At 49.7% G+C, this 22,431-nt stretch overlaps 3 protein-coding genes and 1 pseudogene across 6 annotated transcripts in view; 2 read left to right on the top strand and 2 right to left on the bottom strand.

The window, feature by feature from the left end:
• The window catches only part of VPS11 (VPS11, CORVET/HOPS core subunit), a 12,678-nt gene extending 6,444 nt beyond the window's left edge, over positions 1-6,234 (top strand). Inside the window, exons 8-16 of the mRNA XM_008068248.2 lie at positions 1,557-1,743; positions 2,180-2,326; positions 2,541-2,729; positions 2,834-2,995; positions 3,238-3,377; positions 3,467-3,669; positions 3,792-3,963; positions 5,381-5,603; positions 5,734-6,234. Of these exons, the coding sequence (XP_008066439.1) occupies positions 1,557-1,743; positions 2,180-2,326; positions 2,541-2,729; positions 2,834-2,995; positions 3,238-3,377; positions 3,467-3,669; positions 3,792-3,963; positions 5,381-5,603; positions 5,734-5,898 (1,588 nt within the window). The 3' untranslated portion in view covers positions 5,899-6,234. The remainder of the gene's footprint in view (positions 1-1,556; positions 1,744-2,179; positions 2,327-2,540; positions 2,730-2,833; positions 2,996-3,237; positions 3,378-3,466; positions 3,670-3,791; positions 3,964-5,380; positions 5,604-5,733) is intronic.
• Positions 6,235-9,457: 3,223 nt separating this feature from the next.
• HMBS (hydroxymethylbilane synthase) lies at positions 9,458-20,177 on the top strand. Of its 3 annotated transcripts, XM_008068249.1 has the most exons (14): positions 9,458-9,642; positions 15,045-15,098; positions 15,405-15,477; positions 15,835-15,884; positions 15,970-16,025; positions 16,386-16,463; positions 16,658-16,735; positions 16,863-16,938; positions 18,009-18,122; positions 18,734-18,772; positions 19,009-19,128; positions 19,382-19,435; positions 19,559-19,645; positions 19,747-20,177. In XM_008068249.1, exons 1-14 carry the CDS (start codon positions 9,610-9,612, stop codon positions 19,918-19,920), a joined length of 1,086 nt encoding a protein of 361 aa, XP_008066440.1. In that variant the 5' UTR covers positions 9,458-9,609; the 3' UTR covers positions 19,921-20,177. The 3 variants fall into 3 exon arrangements, with proteins under 3 accessions (XP_008066440.1, XP_021573356.1, XP_021573357.1); XM_021717681.1 differs by lacking the exon at positions 19,009-19,128 and having other exon boundaries at positions 9,458-9,732; XM_021717682.1 differs by lacking the exon at positions 19,009-19,128.
• On the bottom strand, positions 12,847-13,846 carry LOC110596558 (annotated as a pseudogene).
• An 849-nt stretch (positions 20,178-21,026) lies between the features above and the next one.
• LOC103270715 (histone H2AX) overlaps positions 21,027-22,431 on the bottom strand; it is a 1,576-nt gene continuing 171 nt past the window's right edge. The window contains exon 2 of one of the 2 annotated variants that reach the window (XM_008068250.2): positions 21,027-22,431. In XM_008068250.2, coding sequence (XP_008066441.1) covers positions 22,118-22,431 — 314 coding nt within the window. In that variant the 3' untranslated portion in view covers positions 21,027-22,117. The other variant, XM_021717683.1, reaches the window with a different exon arrangement.

The following is a 22,431-nucleotide window of genomic DNA, read 5'->3' on the forward strand; positions in this document are numbered from 1 at the left end:
GGCGGGTCTCGAACCCGCAGGCTCAGGCAATCCACTCACCTCAGCCTCCCAAAGGCGTGGGATTACAGGCTGAGCCACCGAGCCCGGCTTAATTTTTTGATTTATTGTAGAGTTGAGGTCTTGCCAAGTTGCCTAGGCTAGTCTCAAACTTGTGGACTCAGGTAATCCTCTCACCTTGGCCTCCCAAAGTGCTGGGTTTATAGGTGTGAGCCTCTGCATCTGGCCAATTATCTCTCTCTTTTTTTTTTTTTTGAGTTGGAGTTTCACTCTGTTGCCCAGACTGGAGTGCAGTGGCCGCTCCCGGCCACCGCAGCCTCGACCTGCTGGGCTCCAGTGATCCCTCCGCCTCAGCCTTCCAGGTAGCTGGAATTACAGGCATGCGCTACCACGCTCATCTGGGTTTTTTTATTTATTTATTGTAGAGATGAGGTTTCACTGCCCAGGCGGGTCTCGAACCCGTGGGCTCAGGCAATCCACTCACCTCAGCCTCCCAAAGGCGCGGGATTACAGGCTGAGCCACCCGAGCCCGGCTTATCTCTTATTTTAAACTTTAATTTGGCTTTTGTTTATATTCATTTTGACCTGGTTCTTTAAAGGAAAAAAGATATTCATCTTTTGCTTCTGTACTTCCTTCCCTTGGTGCTAATTCTTTGAATTTTCTGCCCTGACAAAGGGTTTTAGAAATCTGTCTATCCTCTTTCAAACCTCTCTAGAATTCCTACTTTCAGCCAAGTTTAAGAAACAGTGTTCTAGCTGGGCTCGGTGGCTCAGCCTGTAATCCCACGCTTTGGGAGGCTGAGGTGAGTGAATTGCCTGAGCCCGCGGGTTCGAGACCTGCCTGGGCAACTTGGCGAGACCTCATCTCTACAATAAAAATAAAAAATTAGCTGGGTGTGGTAGCGCATGCCTGTAGTTCCAGCTACTTGGAGGGCTGAGGCAGAAGGATCGCCAGAGCCCAGCAGGTTGAGGCTGCGGTGGCTGGGAGCGGCCACTGCACTCCAATCTGGGCAACAGAGTGAGAGTCCAACTCAAAAAAAAAAAGAAACAGTGTTCTGGAGCCTTGCTACTCAGTGTAGTCCACCGTCCAGAAGCACTAACTTTGTTAGAAATGTAGAATGTGCAGGGTGCGGTGGTTCATGCCTGTATTCTTAGCACTTTGGGAGGTAGAGGTGAGAGAATTGCCTGAACCCAGGGCTTCAAGACTAGCCTGGGCAACTTGGTGAGACCTTGTCTCTACAGTAAATCAAGAAAAATTAGCCAGGCATGGTGGTACACACCTATAGTTCTAGCTACCTGGGATGGAAGCCTGAGATGGAAGGATTGCCTGAGCCCAACAGGTCGAGGCTGTGGTGGCAATGAGCATGACACTGTACTGCAGCCTGGGCAACAGAGTGAGACTTCAACTCAAAAAAACGAAAGAAAGAAATGAAGAATGTCTGGCTCCACCCCGGACCTACTGAAACAATTTTCGTTTTAACAAGATCTGCAAGTGATTCCTATACATAAGTTTGAGAAGTACATTGATTCAATGATAGCTAATGCATATGTTTCCCTAGAACCATTGGAAAGTTGGAGCCTTCCTATGTGATCCGTAAGTTTCTGGATGCTCAGCGCATCCACAACCTGACCGCCTACCTGCAGACTCTACACCGACAATCCCTGGCCAATGCTGACCATACCACCCTGCTTTTAAACTGCTATACCAAGCTCAAGGACAGCTCGAAGCTGGAGGAGTTCATCAAGGTGCTGGGTGGTGTTGGTGGGGGATTCCTGAGGGCCCCACAGAGCATTAGGTGGCTCCACCAGTGTTTGCCCTTCTTCAGCAGGACATAGGGAGATGAAAGGGCTAACCTTCTCTGGGGACCAACATCCTCTATAAGTGGGGCAGAGAAGTAGCTGTCCCTGCTGGCTCTCTGTCACTCCCCCCTTGTTTTATGATATCAGAACTTCCTATGATACCTAAGTTTAGAGAAATGGCATTGGGGAAGCCCTTTGTCCCCAGAGGAGTCCCTCTAGTTGTTAGTCAAAACTACTTCCTCTGAGAGGAAGGCTAGTGTGATATTTTCAAAGCATGTACTTTATTATCATCTTAGGAACCTGTCTTAACGTCAGATGCCCATTTCCTCTCCCTTCTCCAGCCCCCTCTGTGGAATTATTTTGTCTAATGTCTCCCTGACAGACAAAGAGTGAGAGTGAAGTCCACTTTGATGTGGAGACAGCCATCAAGGTCCTCCGGCAGGCTGGCTACTACTCCCACGCCCTCTATCTGGCTGAGAACCATGCACATCACGAGTGGTACTTGAAGATCCAACTAGAGGACATTAAGGTAGGTGAGGCTCTTTTTTTTTTTTTAAAGAGACAGGGTCTTGACTTGAACTTCTGGGTTCAAGCGATCCTCCTGCCTCAGCCTCCTGAATAGAGGTGAGACTCTTGGCGCGGGCAGAGTCTTGTTCTTTCTGTAGATGTCCCCAGAATGTTGAAAGTGCTTTCTGGTGGCTGAGGCAGGAGTATGCACTACTCCGCCTTTTCCCTTTTCACAGAATTATCAGGAAGCTCTTCGGTACATTGGCAAGCTGCCTTTTGAGCAGGCAGAGAGCAACATGAAGCGCTATGGCAAGATCCTCATGCACCACATACCAGAGCAGACAACCCAGCTGCTAAAGGGACTTTGTACCGACTATCGGCCTAGCCTTGAAGGCCGAGGTGATAGGGAGGCTCCAGGCTGCAGGGTGAGGCCTCGGGGAGAACAGCTTTGGACAACAGGGATCATTAGGGGCCTCCCGGGTACCAAGCCCTTTCACTTGGCCTGCTTTCTCCTCCCTTGCCATCCTAGGCCAACTCTGAGGAGTTCATCCCCATCTTTGCCAACAACCCAAGAGAGCTAAAAGCCTTTCTAGAGCACATGAGTGATGTGCAGCCAGACTCACCCCAGGGCATCTATGACACGCTCCTTGAGCTGCGGCTGCAGAACTGGGCCCATGAGAAGGATCTACAGGTGAGGCCTGGCCAGTGCTGCAGCTGATGCTGGAGGACAGTTCTGGCTGTACCCATTCGTCCATCTTTGTGGCTGCCTTTTGCTACATTCCTAGACCAGTAACACCTCACTCCTGGGGCTAAATGGAGGAAATTTCTCAGAGGAAGTTGGGCTGAGGGAAAGAGTTAATTGACTGGCCTGGTCCCAAGAGCGCTTGTGACTTTTCCCTTATGTCTAGCAGCTCGACCCTCCTTCCTCCCTAGGTCAAAGAGAAGCTTCATGCAGAGGCCATCTCCCTGCTGAAGAGTGGCCGCTTCTGTGATGTCTTCGACAAGGCCCTGGTCCTGTGCCAGATGCATGACTTCCAGGATGGGGTCCTTTACCTCTATGAGCAGGGGAAGCTGTAAGAGATTGGGGAATTTCAGGGAAAGGGGAAGGATCCAGGTAAATTTTTAGGGATAACACTGAGGTATGCCTCTGCCCTGGCCCCAGGTTTCAGCAGATCATGCACTACCACATGCAGCATGAACAGTACCGGCAGGTCATTGCTGTGTGTGAGCGTCATGGGGAACAGGACCCCTCCCTGTGGGAGCAGGCCCTCAGCTATTTTGCCCGCAAAGAGGAGGACTGCAAGGAGTATGTGGCAGCTGTTCTCAAGCACATTGAGAACAAGAACCTTATGCCGCCCCTTCTAGGTACTTGGAAGGACAGGATGGGTGGGTGACAAGCTGCTGACAGTCGGGCTTCTTGAACTCTGTCCAGAGGGTACTTTGTCCTTTGGTTCACTGTCTTGTTTCCTTTCGGACTCCAATCTCAGTGGTGCAGACCCTGGCCCACAACTCCACAGCTACCTTGTCGGTCATCAGGGACTACCTGGTCCAAAAACTGCAGAAACAGAGCCAGCAGATTGCACAGGACGAGCTGCGGGTACGGCGGTACCGAGAGGAGACCACCCGCATCCGCCAGGAGATTCAAGAGCTCAAGGCGAGGTACCTGGCGTCTGGATATATGGAGAGGCCCAGGGGATAACCTGCTCTTCACAGGGTGTTATTAAATACTTTTTGTAGACAAAGGATCGTATGGAGTGTTTGAGCATTTTCATTCTTTAAAATCTGTTTTAATGGAGGAATACCAAAGAATGGTTTATTACATAGATCATTATTTATTGGGCTTTGAAAGCTATTATCTTTTTTTTTTGAGTTGGAGTCTCACTCTGTCACTCAGGCTGGAGTGCGGTGGCATGCTGCTCATGTCCACCGCAGCCTTGATTTGCTGGGCTCAGGTGACCCTTCCCCTCAGCCTTCCAAGGAGCTGGAACCACAGGCATGCACCACCATGCTTGGCTGAATTTTTGGTTTATGTAGAGATGAGGTCTCACCATGTTGCTCAGGCTGATCTCGAACACCTAAGCTCAGGCAGTCCTCTTGCCTCCACCTGCCAAAGTGCTGGGATTACAGGCCTGAGCCACTGTGCCCAGCTGGAAGCTATTATCTTGGAGCAGTTACTATTCTTTCTTCATATGACTGTGTTACCTTATCTAAGCATATCTATGTTGTGGTTGGAAGCCATTCTCAAGTAAAAACTTGGCTTTAGAAAATGCAGAAAGTGGACAAATTAGAATTATTTACAGTAGACATTAATCCTGACTCTTAAGTCTTTTTATTTTTAAAGGCAGGGTCTTGCTCTGTCACCCAGGCTGGAGTGCAGTGGCTCAATCATAACTCACTGTAGCCTTGAACTTCTGGACTCAAGCGATCCTCCCACCTCAACCTCCCAAGTAGCTGGGACTATAGGCATGTATCACTGTGCCTGACTTCTTAAGTCTTATCTGCCCTGAATATTGTGAAATATTTTCTAGAGAACAAGAATGTCTTCATTCCACAAATATTTACTGAGCCCCTATTATGTCCCAAGCACTGTTCCAAACATTACAGACTGCCTTCATGGAGCCTGTGTTATAGAAGGAGAGACAAACAATAAACATGTTAAATAGGAAAACTTTTATAGTGTGCTAGATAACGGTAAATTCTGAGAGGAAAATGAATTGAGGAAGGGGATTGGGGGAAGGAGTGTGTTAACAAGTTTAGATAAGGTGGCCAGGAAAGGCCTCACTGAAAGGGTCACATCTGAGTACAGACCTGACAGAATTTAGTGGCAGTTGTGAAAATTGAAAGAGAAGAATTATCCTCCTCGGTCAGTTGGACTTGCTGGGAACATGCTGAGATTCATTAGGTCTAGAGCTGTTGTCCTCATTTGACTCTCTTAGGTGATAAGAAGAGCAAAGCAGGACCTGTGGGGCCTTAACAGAGACCTCTCCCCATCCACTCCTGCTGCCTTCTTTCTCCACTTGGCTGTTGGCCTTGCCCTCACTTTTTGCCTCCCATTTCTGGCCTTTTTTGCCCGTAGTCCGAAGATTTTCCAGAAGACCAAGTGCAGCATCTGTAACAGTGCCTTGGAGTTGCCCTCAGTCCACTTCCTATGTGGTCATTCCTTCCACCAACACTGCTTTGAGAGTTACTCGGAAAGTGATGCGGACTGCCCCACCTGCCTCCCTGAAAACCGGAAGGTCATGGATATGATCCGGGCCCAGGAACAGAAACGAGATCTCCATGATCAGTTCCAGCACCAGGTGGGGATGAGTGGGCTAGATGGGGCAGGGGACTCCCACCAGTGTCACAGAGTCACGGGCACTGCAGGACTTGTTTGCTTTTCTCCACCTTCAGTTCTCATTTTACTTCTTCCCTCCTCTTCCTCTGCAGCTTAAGTGCTCCAACGACAGCTTCTCTGTGATTGCTGACTACTTTGGCCGAGGTGTTTTCAACAAATTGACTCTGCTGACGGACCCTCCCACAGCCAGACTGACCCCCAGCCTGGAGGCGGGGCTGCAGCGGGACCTGCTCATGCACTCCAGGAGGGGCACTTAAGCAGCTTGCCGGAAGGCGTGGGTGATAGTGGAGGCACAGCAGGGCAGGCAGGGGAACCCGGGCAGGCTGTGGCACAGAAGGCAGGCAGACATGCCAGGCTTCCATTCTCATCTGATGTCCTAGCCTTCAGGACTAAAGGGGACTTTTCCCCCTGCCTTCTTTAGCCAGCCTGCCATCCCTCCTCTTGACTGGCAGTGTAAGTCATTCCAGGAGTGGGGGAGGGTACCTCAGCAGCCTCTGAGTGTGGACAATAGCTGCTTTATTCTCTATCCAAGAGCACCAGGCTGTGCTTGGGTCCTTGCTCTGAGTCTATAAATAAAAGAATATAATGACTTGTGGATTTAAGGATTTTTTTCCTGGGAACTTCCTGGTGATTTTTATTTTATTTTATTTTTTGAGTCAGAATCTCACTCTGTCACCCGGCTGAAGAGCAGTGGCACACTCATGGCCACCACAGCCTTGACCTGCTGGGCTCAGGCGATCCTTCCACCTGAGTAGCTGGAACTACAGGCATGCGCCACCAAGCCTGGCTGATTTTTTAATTTATTGTAGAAACGAGGTCTTGCCATGTTGCTGAGGCTGGTCTCAAACCCGTGGACTTAGGCACTCCTTTCACCTCTACCTCCCAAAGTGCTGGGATTACAGGTGCAAGCCACTGCCCAGCTTCCTGGTGATTCAAAAATGTACTTTCTTTCCTCTGCTCTCCTAGAGCTGAGCTCCACTTACTCATACAGTATGTCTTGGAGATCATGCTGACTCAACCTCATTCTGGTAATGGGTGAGGCCTGTTGCACCTAGTATGGTTCAATCTACTGACGAACTTCTACAAAAAACCTGATGACAGCCGGGCTCGGTGGCTCAGCCTGTAATCCCGCGCTTTGGGAGGCTGAGGCGAGTGGATTGCCTGAGCCCACGGGTTCAAGACCCGCCTGGGCAACTTGGCGAGACCTCATCTCTACAATAAATCAAAAACTAAGCTGGGCTTGGTGGCTCAGCCTGTAATCCCGCGCCTTTGGGAGGCTGAGGTGAGTGGGTTGCCTGAGCCTGCGGGTTCAAGATCCGCCTGGGCAACTTGGCGAGACCTGATCTCTAAAATAAAGCAAAAATTAACCGGGTGTGGTAGCACGTGCCTGTAGTTCCAGTCTGGGTGACAGAGTGAGACTCCAACTCAAAAAAAAAAACAAAAAAAAAAAACTGGCCAGGCGTGGTAGTATATACCTGTAGTTCCAGCTACTCGGAAGGCTGAGGCAGAAGGATCGCTGGAGCCCAGCAGGTCGAGGCTGCGGTGGCTGGGAGTCTGGGCGACAGAGTGAGACTCCAACTCAAAAAAAAAAACAAAAAAACAAAACCTGATGACTGAGGTCTAAGAGCAGCCTGGACTGAAACACCCAACACAGCTTTTGCTCTTCAGTCTTACTGGTGTCTGTGGCTCTTATTTGGGTGAAATATTCAAGCAGGAGGCAGATTTTAGTAGTGAGCCTTGGGTTTGGCCTATCTTCATAATGGATAGCTTATGATAAACAGGACAAATGGTATTTTATTGGAACATTTTCACCTCTTTGACGTTGTTAGCTAATGTGTACACTGCTGGGTGTCCCTGTGCAGTTTGGGTTATGCTGCCTGTCAGAAAATTGCTCCTATGTTAGCTTTTTCCACAGCCTCACCTAATTTCATGTAGACCAGGTGCGGTAGCTCAATGCCTGATCCTAGCAGTTTGGGAGGCAGAGGTGATAGGACTGCCTGAGCCCAGGGGTTCAAGACCAGCCTGGGCAACTTGGTGAGACCTTGTCTCCATAATAAATCAAAAAAAGTAACCAGGCACGGTGGTGCATGCCTGTGGTTCCAGCCACTTGGAAGACTTGAGGTGGAAGGATCACCTGAGCCCAGCAGGTTAAGGCTGTGGTGGAAGTGAGTGTGCTACTCTGCACTCCGGCCTGGGTGATAGTGAGACTCTGGAAAAAAAAAATTTTCATGTCAATTTGAAAAAGTAACTTGAACGTTGTTTATTAGATAGTATTTAGAAAAGGCCATATTATAGTTACTATGAATAGACCTGGGGTCAGCAGACCTAGGTTTGAATCCTAGTTGTGCAGCTTGACTTAGGGTAGCTCTTACCTTCTCTGAACCTGTTTCTTCATTTGTACATTAGGGATCACAACATTTACCTTGTACAGCTATTGTTAAAGCCTAAGGAGTGAATGCATGTCCAGTTCTTTGTACAGTGGGTTAGCACATGGCTGCTCAATTCATGATGACCAATATTAATGGGAAAATCGCTTTTCCCAGTAAGCCCTTTTCCCACCAACAATGTAGCTGATGCTCCACTTCAGTTAACTTGTTTTTAGGCATGACTTTTAATCTCTCTAAACCAGTTTCCTCATTTAAAAAACAAATGCAAGCCAGGCTAGGTGGCTCAGCCTGTAATCCCGCGCCTTTGGGAGGCTGAGGTGAGTGGATTGCCTGAGCCCGCGGGTTCGAGACCCACCTGGGCAGCAAGACCTCATCTCTACAATAAATTAAAAAAAAAAAAAATCAGCTGGGCATAGTAGAGCATGTCTGTAATTCCAGCTACTTGGAAGGCTGAGGCGGAAGGATCGCCGGAGCCCAGCAGGTCGAGGCTGCGATGGCTGCGGGAGCGGCCACTGCACTCCAGTCTGGGCGATAGAGTGAGACTCCAATTCAAAAACAAAAACAAAAACAAAAAAATGCAAGCCGGTCACAGTAGCTCATGTCTGTAATCCCAGCACTTTGGGAGGCAGAGGTGAGAGTACTGCCTGAATCCGGGGGTTCGAGACCAGCATGAGCAACTTGGCGAGACTTCAACTCTACCATACATCAAAATATTAGCCAGGCGTGGTGGTGCGGGACTTGTGGTTCCAGCTACTCGGAAGGCTGAGGTGGAAGGATCGCGAGTCCAGCAGGTTGAGGCTGTGGTGGCAGTGCGTGTGCCACTGCACTTCAGCCTGGGCAACAGAGAGACTCCCACTCAAAAATAAAAAATAGCAAGTGTTGCCTAACCTAGGGGTTGTAGCAAAGCTAAATTCGAACGGCGCAAAGGAAGCGCCACAGAAGCTACACTGATTACTTGCTCCACAGCTAGGGAGAGGAAGCTGCAGGATTCTGGATAAGGAAGTCTATAGAAGCCTCTTAATTTGGTGGTTAACTGAGCCCAGGGGCCATGGTAACTTGCTCAAGGACTTATTTCTAAACTGGCATTTTAGGATTAATATGTCCCCCTTTTCTTCTTGGGCGTGGCTAACTTGGCCTAATTGTCCCTTTGGGTGTGGGTGGCCGCAGGAAAGTACTGCAAAGACAGTTTACTTTGCAGGGAGATCTGGGAAGCATAAGAGCCACTGACTACCAGTATTCCTGGCTTAGGAAGAGGTGGTGGGCCTGCGTCTCAAACCAGGACGTCTCTGGGAGGAAGGAGAAGCTAGCCCTCCCCCCGCCCCCCGCGTGTCCGGTGCAGCCGGGGCGGTGGCAGAACGATCAGGTCAGCTCTGTCGCAAGCGTTCTAATTCCCGCCCCGAGGGAGAACCGCCCCTGGAGGGAGGGCGCGGGAAGTGACGCAGGACCCTTCGCAGAGCCGGAGTCAGACTGTAGGACTGGCTTAGGCCCCACGTGCTCCCGGGACCCGCTGGCCGGAGTCCCCGGCTGCCCCGGGCCCCGGGGACTTTAGCGGCACCCTCGGCCTTCCTCCCGAGAGGAGCCATGTCTGGTAACGGAGACGCGGCAGCGACGGCGGTGAGTGCTGGGCCGGTGACCGGCACTCTTGGGCTTCTGAACGAGCCGTGCAGTGATTGGCTCCAGGTTGCCATCCTCCGTCGTCTATTGGTCGGGACGGCTGTTCGTCTTTTTCTTTTTTGGTCCGAAGAGTTTTTTAAAGGGCCAGTAGCTAGGTTGCCCTTAGGAAGGCTAGGGGATGTCAGTGAGCGGTGGGAGCAGGGTTAAGAGCGGAAGGATGGTCTCAGAAGAGAACCGCCATTCCTGCGGGCATCTGGTTGGGATTCCCACCAGGCCTGGGGTAAATGGTTCTAGCTTTAGTCACCCAGCCTGGAAAAGCCCAAATTAAATGAAATTAGGTGAGGCTGTGGGAAAAAAACTGACAACATAGGAGCAATTTTCTGACAGGCAGCGCAACCCAAAGTGCACGGGGGACATCCAGCAATGTACACATTCGTTTGTCTACTTAGATGGGATCCTTTCACACGAGACGGGGCTGAGGCCGGTGCAGATTTGGCTACCTTGGGAAGACGTTCTGCTTCTGATACAGAGAAGAGCGCATACCCCACGTCTCCGAATTGCACACAAACGTCTTAGAAGTGCGCCGTCTCTCTTTTTCCGTTATGGTGGTCCCCTAGCCACAGCCTACTCTCAAAGTCCCCAGCTGAGACACACCGTTCATTACTCTCGTGGGTGGGAAGCTGGTCCTTGGCCTTCCTATTCCTAGCCTGCCTGAGATAAGAAAGAGATGCGATAAGAAAGCTGCTGCTTATCTCCCGGCGTCCAGCCTGCTGGTGAGGTGTGGGATTCTTTGCTCTTGCAATCGCTCCAGGCCACTGGACTAGAAAGTAGGCAGATCTGAATTCCAGCTCCAGCTCTCTACCCGTTAATTTCTGTGTGACCCTGGGAAAGTCACTTCACCCCTCCAAGCCAGCCTTTGCTTCTGTAACACAGTCCCAGAGGTTTACCTGATAGGAATGTTGTGAAGACAACAATATGCAAAATCAGTAGCTCTAACATGGAAGTGCCCAATACATATATATATCTTTTTTTCTTTTATTTTTTGAGTTGAAGTCTTACTCTCACCCAGGCTGGAGTGCAGTGGCACGCTCATGGCGACTACAGCCGTCACCTGCTGGGCTCAGGTGTTCCTTCCACCTCAGTTTCCAAGTACCTGGAACTACAGGTGTGCACTATCACGTCCAGCTAATTTATTTATTTATTGTAGTGACGAGGTCTCACCAAGTTGCCCAGGCTGGTCTCAAACCCGTGAACTTAGGCAATTTTCTCACCTCGGCCTCCCTAAGTGCTGGGATTATAGGCAAGAGCCACTGCTCCTGGCCTCACTTATTTTTAATGGAACGATTTGACTTGAATATGCATACAGATTCAATTAACTGAATATTGTTTGTACCTAGCAGTTCTGGGATCTTTGATTCCTTTCTGTGGGCTCCTTGTGGCCCAGAATTTTAGTGGACACAGTTAACATTTCAAGCCTAGCCTAATTTGCATAGGGTCTTCCATGGTTGATTGATTGATTTTGTTTTTTTGAGTTGGAGTCTCACTCTGTTGCCCAGGCTGGAGTGCAGTGGCACACTCACGGCCACCCCAGCATCGACCTGTTGGGCTCCAGTGATCCTTCTGCCTCAGCCTTCCAAGTAGCCAGAACTACAGGCGTGCACTACCACGCCTGGCTAATTATTTATTGTAGAGACAAGGTCTTGCCAAATTCCCTGGGCTGGTCTCGAACCCGCGGGCTAAGGCAATCCACTCATCTCGGCTTCCCAAAGTGCTGGGATTACAGGCTGAGCCACCGAGCCCGGCCATGGTTGATTTATTGGAGTGGTCACATAGAATAGACTGGAGTCTAAGAACAGCAGGCTATCATCTCCTCTAGTGACAGAGGCTCCAGATGTCTGACTGTCAAATAACTCCATAGGATGAAAATCCCAGAGCAGAGAAAGTTGACAGTATCTATAGTAGCTGCTGTCTGATGTAGAAAGAAATGGAACGTCTGGCTTAGGCTGAAAAACCCAGTTCTAAACACCTTTGACCAAGGTAACTAACTACGTAGGAGGAAGAGGTGTGCCCCTTTGAATTCTTGACTTGGGCTGTGACATCCAATATTTCCTTGTTGGTGAAACCAGAGGCAGAACTCTAGGGGAATGAACATTAGACAGCTCAGCCTCATGGTCTTTTTGTTTTTAAAATTAATTGGGAATTTTTTTTTTTTTAATTTGGAGTCTCACTCTGTCACCCAGACTGGAGTGTAGTGGCCGCTCCCGGCCACTGCAGCTTTGACCTGCTGGGCTCTGGCGATCCTTCTGCCTCATCCTTCCAAGTAGCTGGAACTACAGGCGCGCGCTACCACACCCAGCTAATTTTTTATTTATTGTAGAAATTAGGTCTTGCCAAGTTGCCCAGGTGGGTCTCGAACCCGCGGGCTCAGGCAGTCCACTCACCTCAGCCTCCCAAAGCGCTGGGATTACAGGCTGAGACACGAAGCCCAGCGGGAAATTTTTAATAAGCATTCAAATGTGCTTTATATTGACAACTGCAATACTGAAGTTGTAAAATTTTCAATCTTTTTTGCAAGAAAGGTTAGTGATTTATTTTTTTCTCTTGGGAAACCATGAAGACCCAACTATGAGCATTAATGCAGCCAGTCCAGGTCACTAAAGTTTAGTTAACACTAATAGCTAAACAGGTGTTCACATTTCATGTCTACAATAAGGTAGACTGTGAAATTTTTTATCTCTTAATTTTAACAAAAATTCCATGAGATAATTTGCAAGAATGGCAAATTTTTGAAGTGCAAACTCATGAAACTATATTTGGATCACTTTTTTGCTTTGAGTGTACCTGACTTGAGAATATGGACAATTTTTCTTTCCTAATTCCTTTGAAAAATATTTCTGCAATAAATCTGTGTCTTCTCTTTGGGTTGTTTTTAAGAAAGATGTTCAGCTTTGTGGTTGGTTTCCCATAGTTGATACAAATATATTAAAAACATTATAATCTGCAAGGAAAAAGTTGTTTTTCAAGAACAGGAAGGAAAGAGCATTTCTTATTTGTATAAACACAAACACTTAAAGCTAGTCACACTACAGGTTAATCCAATATAGTATTCAAAAATTCTATTAAAAAATGAACAGAAAATACACGTTTACTTTCATTGCTCCAATAGTCGAATGAGAATTGCGCTGCAGCAGTTTGCTGGTCCAATTTACAAGTTCAAGGTCCTTTTTGTGTGATTGGCCCACCAATGTCCACATTCCAGATGAACTCAGTTCAAAAGACAGAAATCAGGGCGAAGACACCATATAACAAAGCACAAGGATATGCTACTAAAAGTTGCTGTCCTTCCATGGCTAATGCAAAACTAAATATCTTGGAAGCAGAGAAACTACATGATCCAATAATCCCAGCAGTGAGAATGATTCCTACCACTCCTTGCAAAGAAAATATCACTGCAAACCTGGAGAGCAGAATCATGGGCAGAAGGCAATATCCAAGGACACTTGCCACACAACCAAATTAAATACCCGTCATACTCATTAAGCTTAATAAACAAAATACTTCTAGATATCCAATTGCACTGATCCCATATACATAGCAAAACTGGATTTTGCCAGCTAGTAACAATGTAAAGGCAAGGCAAAAAACCATTGGTCCTGCCAAATCGGTTTCATTTGTGTTGTTTCCATCTGCTACTTTTAATACATGTAATACTGTTAGTGTCTTTTGCCAGATGGTCAAAATTGATTCCTAACTCTTTGTTTTTGTTTATTTGTTTTTTTTGAGTTGGAGTCTCACTCTGTCGCCCAGACTGGAGTGCAGCGGCCGCTCCCGGCCACCGCAGCCTCGACCTGCTGGGCTCCGGTGATCCTTCCGCCTCAGCCTTCCAAGTAGCTGGAACTACAGGCGCACGCTACCATGCCTGGCTCATTTTTGATTTATTGTAGAGATTAGGTCTCGCCAAGTTGCCCAGGCGGGTCTCGAACCCACGGGCTCAGGCAATTCACTCACCTCAGCCTCCCAAGGCGCGGGATTACAGGCTGAGCCACCAAGTCCGGCTGATTTCTAACTCTTCTAATAAAGGTGGCTCATCCTCAAAGTTGTTTCCATAGAATGGCTGAGGTGAAGCTGGAGTGTATGCCTGAGTTGGATGGAAAATCTGCCCAGTGTGTGACTGCTGTGGCTGCATCATGTCTGGAGGGACAAATAGGCCTTGCTGCGAGTAGTCATAGCCATTGTACTGTTTGCTATAGGATCTTCCACTTCCCCCATAATCATAGGACTGCTGTGATTAGTCATCGATGCTGTAGCTTGTCTGGTAGAAACCAGTGTTTACGTTTTCTTTTCTTTTTTTTTGAGTTGGAGTCTCACTCTGTCACCCAGACTGGAGTGCAGTGGCCACTCCCGGCCACCGCAGCCTCGACCTGCTGGGCTCTAGCAATCCTTCTGCCTCAGCCTTCCAAGTAGCTGGAACTACAGGCATGCGCTACCACTCCTGGCTAATTTTTTGATTTATTGTAGAGATGAGGTCTCGCCAAGTTGCCCAGGCGGGTCTCAAACTCGCGGGGCTCAGGCAATCCACTCACCTCAGTCTTCCAAAGTGCAGGATTACAGGCTGAGCCACCAAGCCCAGCTAGTGTTTACGTTTTCAAAGCCTGACATTGCAAATGATCAAATCGGTGGCAGCGGCTCCAACAGTCCCAAATAACCCTCAAACTCAGTTTCACCTGAATTAGCCCCACTGCTGCATGTCACACCCAGCCTCATAGTCTTACAGAACATCTGAGGCCGAAGAAACTTGAGTCCAAACCTCTTCATTTTATAGAGCCAACAGGTCCTGATGGGATGATGTGCCCAAGGTCACCCAGCCAGGAGACTGAACAGTACTGTACATCAGATCTGTTATGCTTTCCAGCCAGATTAAGGGACTCAGTGCAGCATCTAGGTGGCACTGAAGTTTTTTCTTGTGCCTCCTCTGCTGTAGATAGTGAACCTACTCTCTAGTGACTCAGCACTCCCCTGCCAGCTGCAGTCCCCACCCTCCCTGTGGCCAGGCTGATGGGCTTTATCTCTTTACCCACCTGGCTGTGTGCTGCACTCCCACTGAGAACTGCCCTGGCCAGGATAGGCCTTGGGGCTCAGTGTTCTGGTTGCTGCAACAGCAGCAATAGCAGGTCTTACTCTTGCTTTCCTCTGGTCTCTGCTTCTCTGGGTCCTGAGGAGGGCAGAAGATACTGACGAAGGTAAAGGGAATAGTCTTAGAGAACTTTCCCACTCTGAGGCTTAGGTGGCCACAGGCTGGGACTGAGGTTCCTGTCTTCCAAACCAGTGATTCTGGTTCTTGGACAAGGTCTTCAGGAACTCAAGAAACAGAAGGGACTGTGACCTGGGGACTTTTTCTGCAGGAAGAAAACAGTCCAAAGATGAGAATAATTCGTGTGGGTACCCGCAAGAGCCAGGTGAGTGCAGGTACTGGGATGGAGGAAGTTTAGCAGAGTTCTGGTGCTCACAGTAGCACAAGGTGGGGGGCCCAGAGGGTTAGTTCCCAGCATGGAGGAATGGGTGGCTGGCCGCTGAGTTTCATGGGGAATGGCAGATTACATTTACCTGTGGGCTGAAAATGTTGTTGGAGCACAGATGACTCCCAGGCCCCTCTCATTCCCAGGTGGGAATTCTGTTCCTTTGACATCTCCCTCACCTGTGAGAGTCTGAGCTCGGGGTGGAGGCCAGGGAAGGGCAGGACTAATCCCAATCTCTACCCTCAGCTGGCTCGCATACAGACGGACAGTGTGGTGGCAATGCTGAAAGCCTTATACCCTGGCCTGCAGTTTGAAATCAGTGAGTTTTCTGGGACAGAATGGAAGCTAATGGGAAGCCCAATACCCTTAGTGAGGAGAACCCAGCATTTCTAGCTTTGCCTATAACCACTGCCCCCAAGAATCCCTTATGGCTGCTCTCATTTCCAATGACTCTTTCTTTCTTTGAATATCTCCAGCTCTGTCTGCTTGGGCTAGCCAGGCATTTGACATCTTCTACTTTGGGTCTTGTTATGAGTGTGTCTGGTCTTCCCCAGAAGGCAGGGACTGGATCTTATGTGCCTCTGTCCCCACCATGAATCTTAACACAGTGCTAGGCTCAGTAAGGGCTGAGTAAATGCTGAACAATGAGCACCTGATTGATTTTCTCTCTCCTCAGTTGCTATGTCCACTACAGGGGACAAGATTCTTGATACTGCACTCTCTAAGGTAATAACATCTTCCCCTCAATCCTTGTCCCCCCTCATCTTTGCTTCCCCCAAGAGATTTACTTAGGCTCTTTCTTGCCTAGCAGATTGGAGAGAAGAGCCTGTTTACCAAGGAGCTGGAATATGCCCTGGAGAATAATGAGTAAGTGAAGACAAGAGAGAATGGCACCTTCCCTATCTCTTGCTGGGACCCTGGATGCCAGCTAGGCTGCTGGGCTTAAACCCTGGAGATGCTAGAGGGGATCATAGGTGGGTTTTTTGAAGTTTTCAGAAAAGGATCGTGTCTTGGTTCTGAGTCATCTGGCTGCCTCAGGTGCAAGAGTGGCTGGAGGATCGAGGGTGGAAGGGAGGATTGGGGGAGAGCAGGTCTCAAGGGCTCTAGAAGGCTGCTTCCTGAATTGCCCTAGGCTCTACCACTGAAGTAGATGCAGGGTGGGTGGAGAAGGGGTCGGGGCTGACTGCTCACACCCTTTCTCCTAGCCTCCTCCTCTCTTCTCTCCAGGGTGGACATAGTTGTTCACTCCTTGAAGGACCTACCCACTGTGCTTCCTCCTAACTTCACCATTGGAGCCATCTGCAAGTAAGGGGGTCTGGGTGAGGGGTAGGCATCCTGTGAACTTTTGCTTTTCTCCATGAGACTTGACCCTCTGCCTTGTCCTGAGGAGTGTCGAGCATGGCAGAAAACAAAATTCCAGTTAGTGGGCTAGTGAGGGAGAATGGTGGGGACTGAACTGAAATCTCTCCCTCATTCTCTGCTCTTCTCTCCTCCTCCAGGCGGGAGAATCCCTATGATGCTGTCGTCTTTCACCCAAAATTTGTTGGGAAGACCCTAGAAACCTTGCCAGAAAAAAGGTGAGTGGGGCCTGGCTAGGCTCCTTGGTGGGATGTGCCCAGAAGATGGAGGGATGGGAGGAGGAGGGAAAGAATAGTGCCTGGCTGCCTCGTGTTAAATTCCATTTTTAACCTTCTCTCTGGGCAGTGTGGTGGGAACCAGCTCCCTGCGGAGAGTGGCCCAGCTGCAGAGAAAGTTCCCACATTTGGAATTCAGGAGTATTGTATCCTTTTAAAAGAGGGAAGGGTGTATGCAGAGCACGGTGACTCACGCCTATAATCCCAGCACTTTGGGAGGCAGAGGCAAGAGGATTGCTTGAGCCTAGGGTTCGAGACCAGCCTGGGCAACATGGTGAGACCTCATCTCTACAATAAATCAAAAAATTATCTGGGTGTGGTGGCACACACCTGTAATTCTAGCTACTTGGAAGGCTGAGTGTTCCACTGCACTCCTGCCTGGGGGGCAGTAAGACTCTGACTCAAAAAAAAAAGAGGGAAAGGCAGCAGCCAAGGAAGAAGACAAGGTCTAGAGGGCTCTGGGAGTTCTGAGAGTGGATGGGGCTTCCGGAGCAAGTGGCTCCTGGGGTTAGTCAGTGGCCTGTGTGTTCTTCTATCTACCATCCATCCACCCATTCACAATCCTGTAATGTTTTTTTAGCCCCAGGCAAGTGCCTTGCACTGCAGATAATGGTGAGCAAGATAAACATTGTCCCTGCTTATACAGAGTTGACATTTTAGTTAGGGAGACAGGGTGATGGGCATTAATAATACAGAGTTATAATGAACAGTGATTACTTCTGGGGAGGAGAAAGAGTACTTCAATTTTTATTTATATGCTACTATATTGTTTTGATTTTTATAATGAACGTGTAGTACATTTCATAAAACTAACTTTAAAATAGTATGTGTTGAGTGTTCAATGAGCAAGGTAGGGAATCCTCGGGAAGCTTCTGACTGGAATATCCAAACACACTTGGAGGTCAGGGGAGGTTTCTCAGAGGTCTTGTAACCTTGGGCAAGACATTGAACCTCCCCATTTGTAAAATGGGGATAATGATAATACCTCCCTCATAGGGTTGTAGTGAAAATGGAATGAGTTGACATATGGAAAGCACTTTTAGAAGTGTCTGGCATGTAGTAGGTATGATGTAAGTGTTAGCTGTTATCATGAAGCTGAGAACTGGCAGATGAGTAGAAGTCAGCCAGATAGAGAGGGAAAGACAGATTCAGGCAGAGGGAACAGCATGAGGCTCCAGATTGCCCAACACTCGTAGTCCTTAGCATCTCTCCACAGCGGGGAAATCTCAACACCCGGCTTCGGAAGCTGGATGAGCAGCAGGAGTTCAGTGCCATCATCCTGGCTACAGCTGGCCTGCAGCGCATGGGCTGGCAGAACCGAGTAGGGCAGGTAGGGGCTCCCTCTATCCCCTCCCCGATTAACCTACATCTCCTTCCTGCCAGTACAGTTGGCCCCTGGTTTGGGGTGGCTCCGTTTATTGATTTTTTTTAACTTTATAATGGTGCAAAAGTGATCTGAAATCAGTAGAAACCATACTTCAAGTATCCATACCGCCATTCTGTTTTTTACTTTCAGTATAGTAGTCAGTCGATTACATGAGATAGTCAACACTTTATTATAAAATAGGCTTCGTGTTAGATGTTTTTTGCCCAACTCCAGGCCAGTGTAAGTGTTTTGAGCACACTTAAGGTGGCTAGGCTAAGCTGTGATGTTCAGTAGACTAAGTGTATTAGATACGTCTTCAGCTTAAAATGGTTTTAGCTTACAATGGGTTTATTGGGATGTGACCCCCATTGTAAGTCAAAAGCATCTGTATTCTCTTCTTGACCCCCCACCCCACCCCACCCCCTACCTCTAAATCACAGACTGGGGAAATTGGGACTCAGGCCACATTCCCACTTGCGCCTACCCAGGCTTTCTAGATGACAGGGAAGCCCCAGGTGCTATTAGGCAGGCATCCCCATCTCCGCCCCCTCTGACTGCCTGTTCTGCCTCCACAGATCCTGCGCCCTGAGGAATGCATGTATGCTGTGGGCCAGGTATACTTGTCCAGGGAAGCCATAGGTTGCTGTACCTCTTCCTTTTGTTCTCAACCAAGAATCTGGTCTCACAACCTTCTGCATCTGCTTCCCCTAGAACAACATTCTCAGGGAGGGGCAGCCTTGAGATGCTACTGGTCCAAAAGGCCCTGGGGAGCTGGTGGAGGAGGGGCGGTTCCATCCTCAGGACTACTGGTTGGGGAAAGATCAGGCCTGACATTGCTTTTTTCCATCAGGGGGCCCTGGGCGTGGAAGTCCGAGCCAAGGACCAGGATATTTTGGATCTGGTGGGTGTGTTGCACGATCCTGAGACTCTGCTTCGCTGCATCGCTGAAAGGGCCTTCCTGAGGCATCTGGTAGGGCCTGTGCTCCAGCTGTGGAAGGCTGGGGACTCGGGGAAGTAGGAATGGTAGTGGGGAGATTTCTTAAATGAATGTTCTGTATGTAGTGATAACTCATTCTCATTGGATGTTGTATATAGAAAGGACCCAGGTCTGGGCCCACAGGTGCCTTTCCAGTGTTGTCATCAGGGATATGTGTATCTCTGAGGGCTGTGGTCACAGGATGGTGTTCAGGGCCCTTGGAGCTTACAGGAACTTCTCATTGCAGGAAGGAGGCTGCAGTGTGCCAGTAGCAGTGCATACATCTATGAAGGATGGACAAGTAAGCAAGGAAAAACGGGTAGGAGGGCAGGGTAGGAAGGACTATGGCATTTCCCCCTGTGCGTCCCAGGTTTCTAAGCAGTCCCCTCTCAGAGTATGCTGAGGCAACTACTTTCTTTCCCAGCTATACCTAACTGGAGGAGTCTGGAGTCTGGATGGCTCAGATAGCATGCAAGAGACCATGCAGGCTACCATCCATGTCTCTGCCCAGGTACCAAAACTGGGGGAGGAGAGAGGGAACCATAAACAGGAGTGCATGTAATCTTCAATCTCACCAAATCCCACCAAATCCCACCTCCTTCCCTCACACAGCATGAAGATGGCCCTGAGGATGATCCACAGCTAGTAGGCATTACTGCCCGGAACATTCCACGAGGAGCCCAGTTGGCTGCTGAGAACCTGGGTATCAGCCTGGCCAACTTGTTGCTTAACAAAGGAGCCAAGAACATCCTGGACATCGCACGGCAGCTTAATGATGCCTGCTAACTGCTCTGTGGGGCACAGGTGCCTGAGTTGCCACTGTCCAGTGCCGACTTCCTGGCCCTCAGTGCTCCATTCCTTACTGCTAACTGGGAATTGATTACCCCAGGAGATTGAACTGCAGGGGCTGAGATTTCCAGGGACTTGCCTCACCTTGGAGCCTTGGTGACTGCCTCGATAGGTGGGGGCTTCAGCTTTTTAGAGAAAGTCAAAGCCACAGCCTTTGAATGTAACCAACTAATAATAAACCGACTCTGAAGGTGCCTTTTTTTTTTTTTGGTGGGGTTGGGGGAAATAAATGGACACAAAACCCTTTAACCCTTGCTTCTAAGGTTGGGACTTCTGTCTAAAGTTCTGGAACATCCTGTTTTTGCCTCAATCGTTTCAAATTATCTCCAGGGGAGACCAAGAAAGAGCCATAACCTTAGAGTCCTATGGCTATCCCTTCTCCAGGTAACAGTAGAGCCTACTTATACGGCGGGGGTGGCAAAAAAAAAACACCAAGATTTATTTATAAAAAATTGTGTATTTATTCTTACATGTTCAAACTTGTCACCTTCAAAGTACTTCTCCGTTGGATGCAATACACCTATAGAGATGCTTTTTCTACTGTTCTAGTTTTTGAAATCGTCAATTTTGATGCCTTTTAGTGCTTCGGCCATGTTTTTGTGTCACCTCTTCCACATCAGCACATTTCCCTTTGAGGACTTTTTTCATCCAAGGAAACAAAAAAAGTCACTCGGGGTGAAACTGGGTGAAGAGGGAGGGTAGTAGGGCACGGGGATCACGCCATATTTGGTCAATGGTATGGGTAGGTATGCTTGTAAATCACCATCATGAAACGGACAAACACATCGAGTCTCCAAAAAAACTGAACTCAAATGCAGCCTCTCAGAACAATGGCTAGCTGGTACACTGATGGGTTTCTAGACCACTACCTAGCGGGAAAGCCTGTACTCCAAGGAGCCTCTAAAAGATAATTCCTGTTTTTTTTCCTTGGGGGGGGGTGTTCCTGTAGTATTATATAGTCCCTCCCACCTCCGCTATCTAAGGAAAAGTATACAATGTCATCAGTCCGACAACTCTTGCAAAATGAAAAGACACTTCATTTTTAAAAAATCTTTTAATAAAATTAGTCCATCTAAAACTCCCCAGTACCTAAGGTTCTAGTCTTGGATGGGTTAGCTGCAAAATTCCAGTTCAGAATCCAACAGCGGCTCAGTCCAGACAGGGATTAACTGACTTGTGCTGGTATCTAGGTGCTTGGATTGCTGGATGAATTGCTGGAAGGGAAATGGGGCAGAGCGGGTAGGCCCGACAGGCCTGGCTGCCAACTTCTTTCAGCCACAACACAACTGCTGTCCACGCTGCCAGCCCTGAAGTCAAACTGCAGACCTCTGCCCTTTCCAAAGGTCTTCCCAGGAGGCAGTCATCTTGGGAAGAGAGGCGTTCACATTGCCAGTGTTGTCCTGGCCACACCACACAGGCCTATGAGCGAAGGTGGAGGGAGATCTGGTAGGAAAGGCCTGGGACTTGGCAGCAAAAGAGGGCGCCAATTCTCCCCACCAAAGCCTGGAAATCAAGTCACATGTTTCAAGTCCTGGGCTAAGGACCAAGCTGAAGAAGGAACAGACGGCCTGGCTGCAGCTGAGGGACTCACCTTCAGGGCCACCGGCCTCTTGGCCTCGGCCACCCGTCTCAGCCCTACGTCAGAGCGGAAAACCAAGTCCTCCAGCGGGTGCTGAGGCCTCCCCGCAGTCCATCAGCGATTCTGAGGATGGAGCGGCTGAGTCACGAGCACCGAGAAGGGCTGGTGCTGCGCCGCCAGCCACCCCCAGCAGTCTCGGGGCCCTCCGCGTCAGGAAGCCCCCCCCCCCGGGAGGGGGGCCGGAGCCGCGTCCGGACGGCCCCCGCGCCGTGAGGGCGACCGGCCTGCGATCGTTCGGGTAAAGGTCAGGGAGCGAAGCCCGCGAGCGCCGCGGCCCCAGCCGGAGGCCGACGCGGATGGCCGTGCGGGAGCGGTAGGCCGGGGACGGGAGGCCGAGCGGTTGCGGGGACGCGCGAGGGAAGGAGAGAGCCGCGGCCTGCCGGCCCCGCAGCCCCGTGTGGCTCAGCTCTTTCCGTGAGGGCGGCGGTGGCCCTTAAAAGGGCCTTTGTGGTGGCATGGGGGGGCCGGGGCGGCCGGCCGGAGAGCGAACGCTCCTCAATACTCCTGGGAGGCCTGGGTGGCCTTCTTGCCGCCAGAGGGGGCCTTCGGCCCCACGGTGGCGCTGGTCTTCTTGGGCAGCAGCACGGCCTGGATGTTGGGCAGGACGCCTCCCTGGGCGATCGTCACGCCGCCCAGCAGCTTGTTGAGCTCTTCATCGTTGCGGATGGCCAGCTGCAGGTGGCGGGGGATGATCCGCGTCTTCTTGTTGTCGCGGGCTGCATTGCCCGCCAGCTCCAGGATCTCGGCGGTGAGGTACTCGAGCACCGCCGCCAAGTACACCGGCGCACCGGCGCCCACCCGCTCGGCGT

This window comes from Carlito syrichta, unplaced genomic scaffold (genome assembly GCF_000164805.1).
Source record: "Carlito syrichta isolate Samal-C Ts95f unplaced genomic scaffold, Tarsius_syrichta-2.0.1 Scaffold309899, whole genome shotgun sequence".
NCBI lineage: Eukaryota > Metazoa > Chordata > Mammalia > Primates > Tarsiidae > Carlito > Carlito syrichta.

What these genes read in the sequence shown, in the direction of transcription:
- HMBS (XM_008068249.1), top strand. Translation starts at nt 9,610, where the DNA reads ATGTCTGGTAACGGAGACGCGGCAGCGACGGCG. An exon ending in ACCATTGGAGCCATCTGCAA is followed by an intron (nt 16,464 to 16,657) that starts GTAAGGGGGTCT and finishes CTCCTCCTCCAG; the next exon opens with GCGGGAGAATCCCTATGATG. An exon ending in GGCAGAACCGAGTAGGGCAG is followed by an intron (nt 18,123 to 18,733) that starts GTAGGGGCTCCC and finishes CTGCCTCCACAG; the next exon opens with ATCCTGCGCCCTGAGGAATG.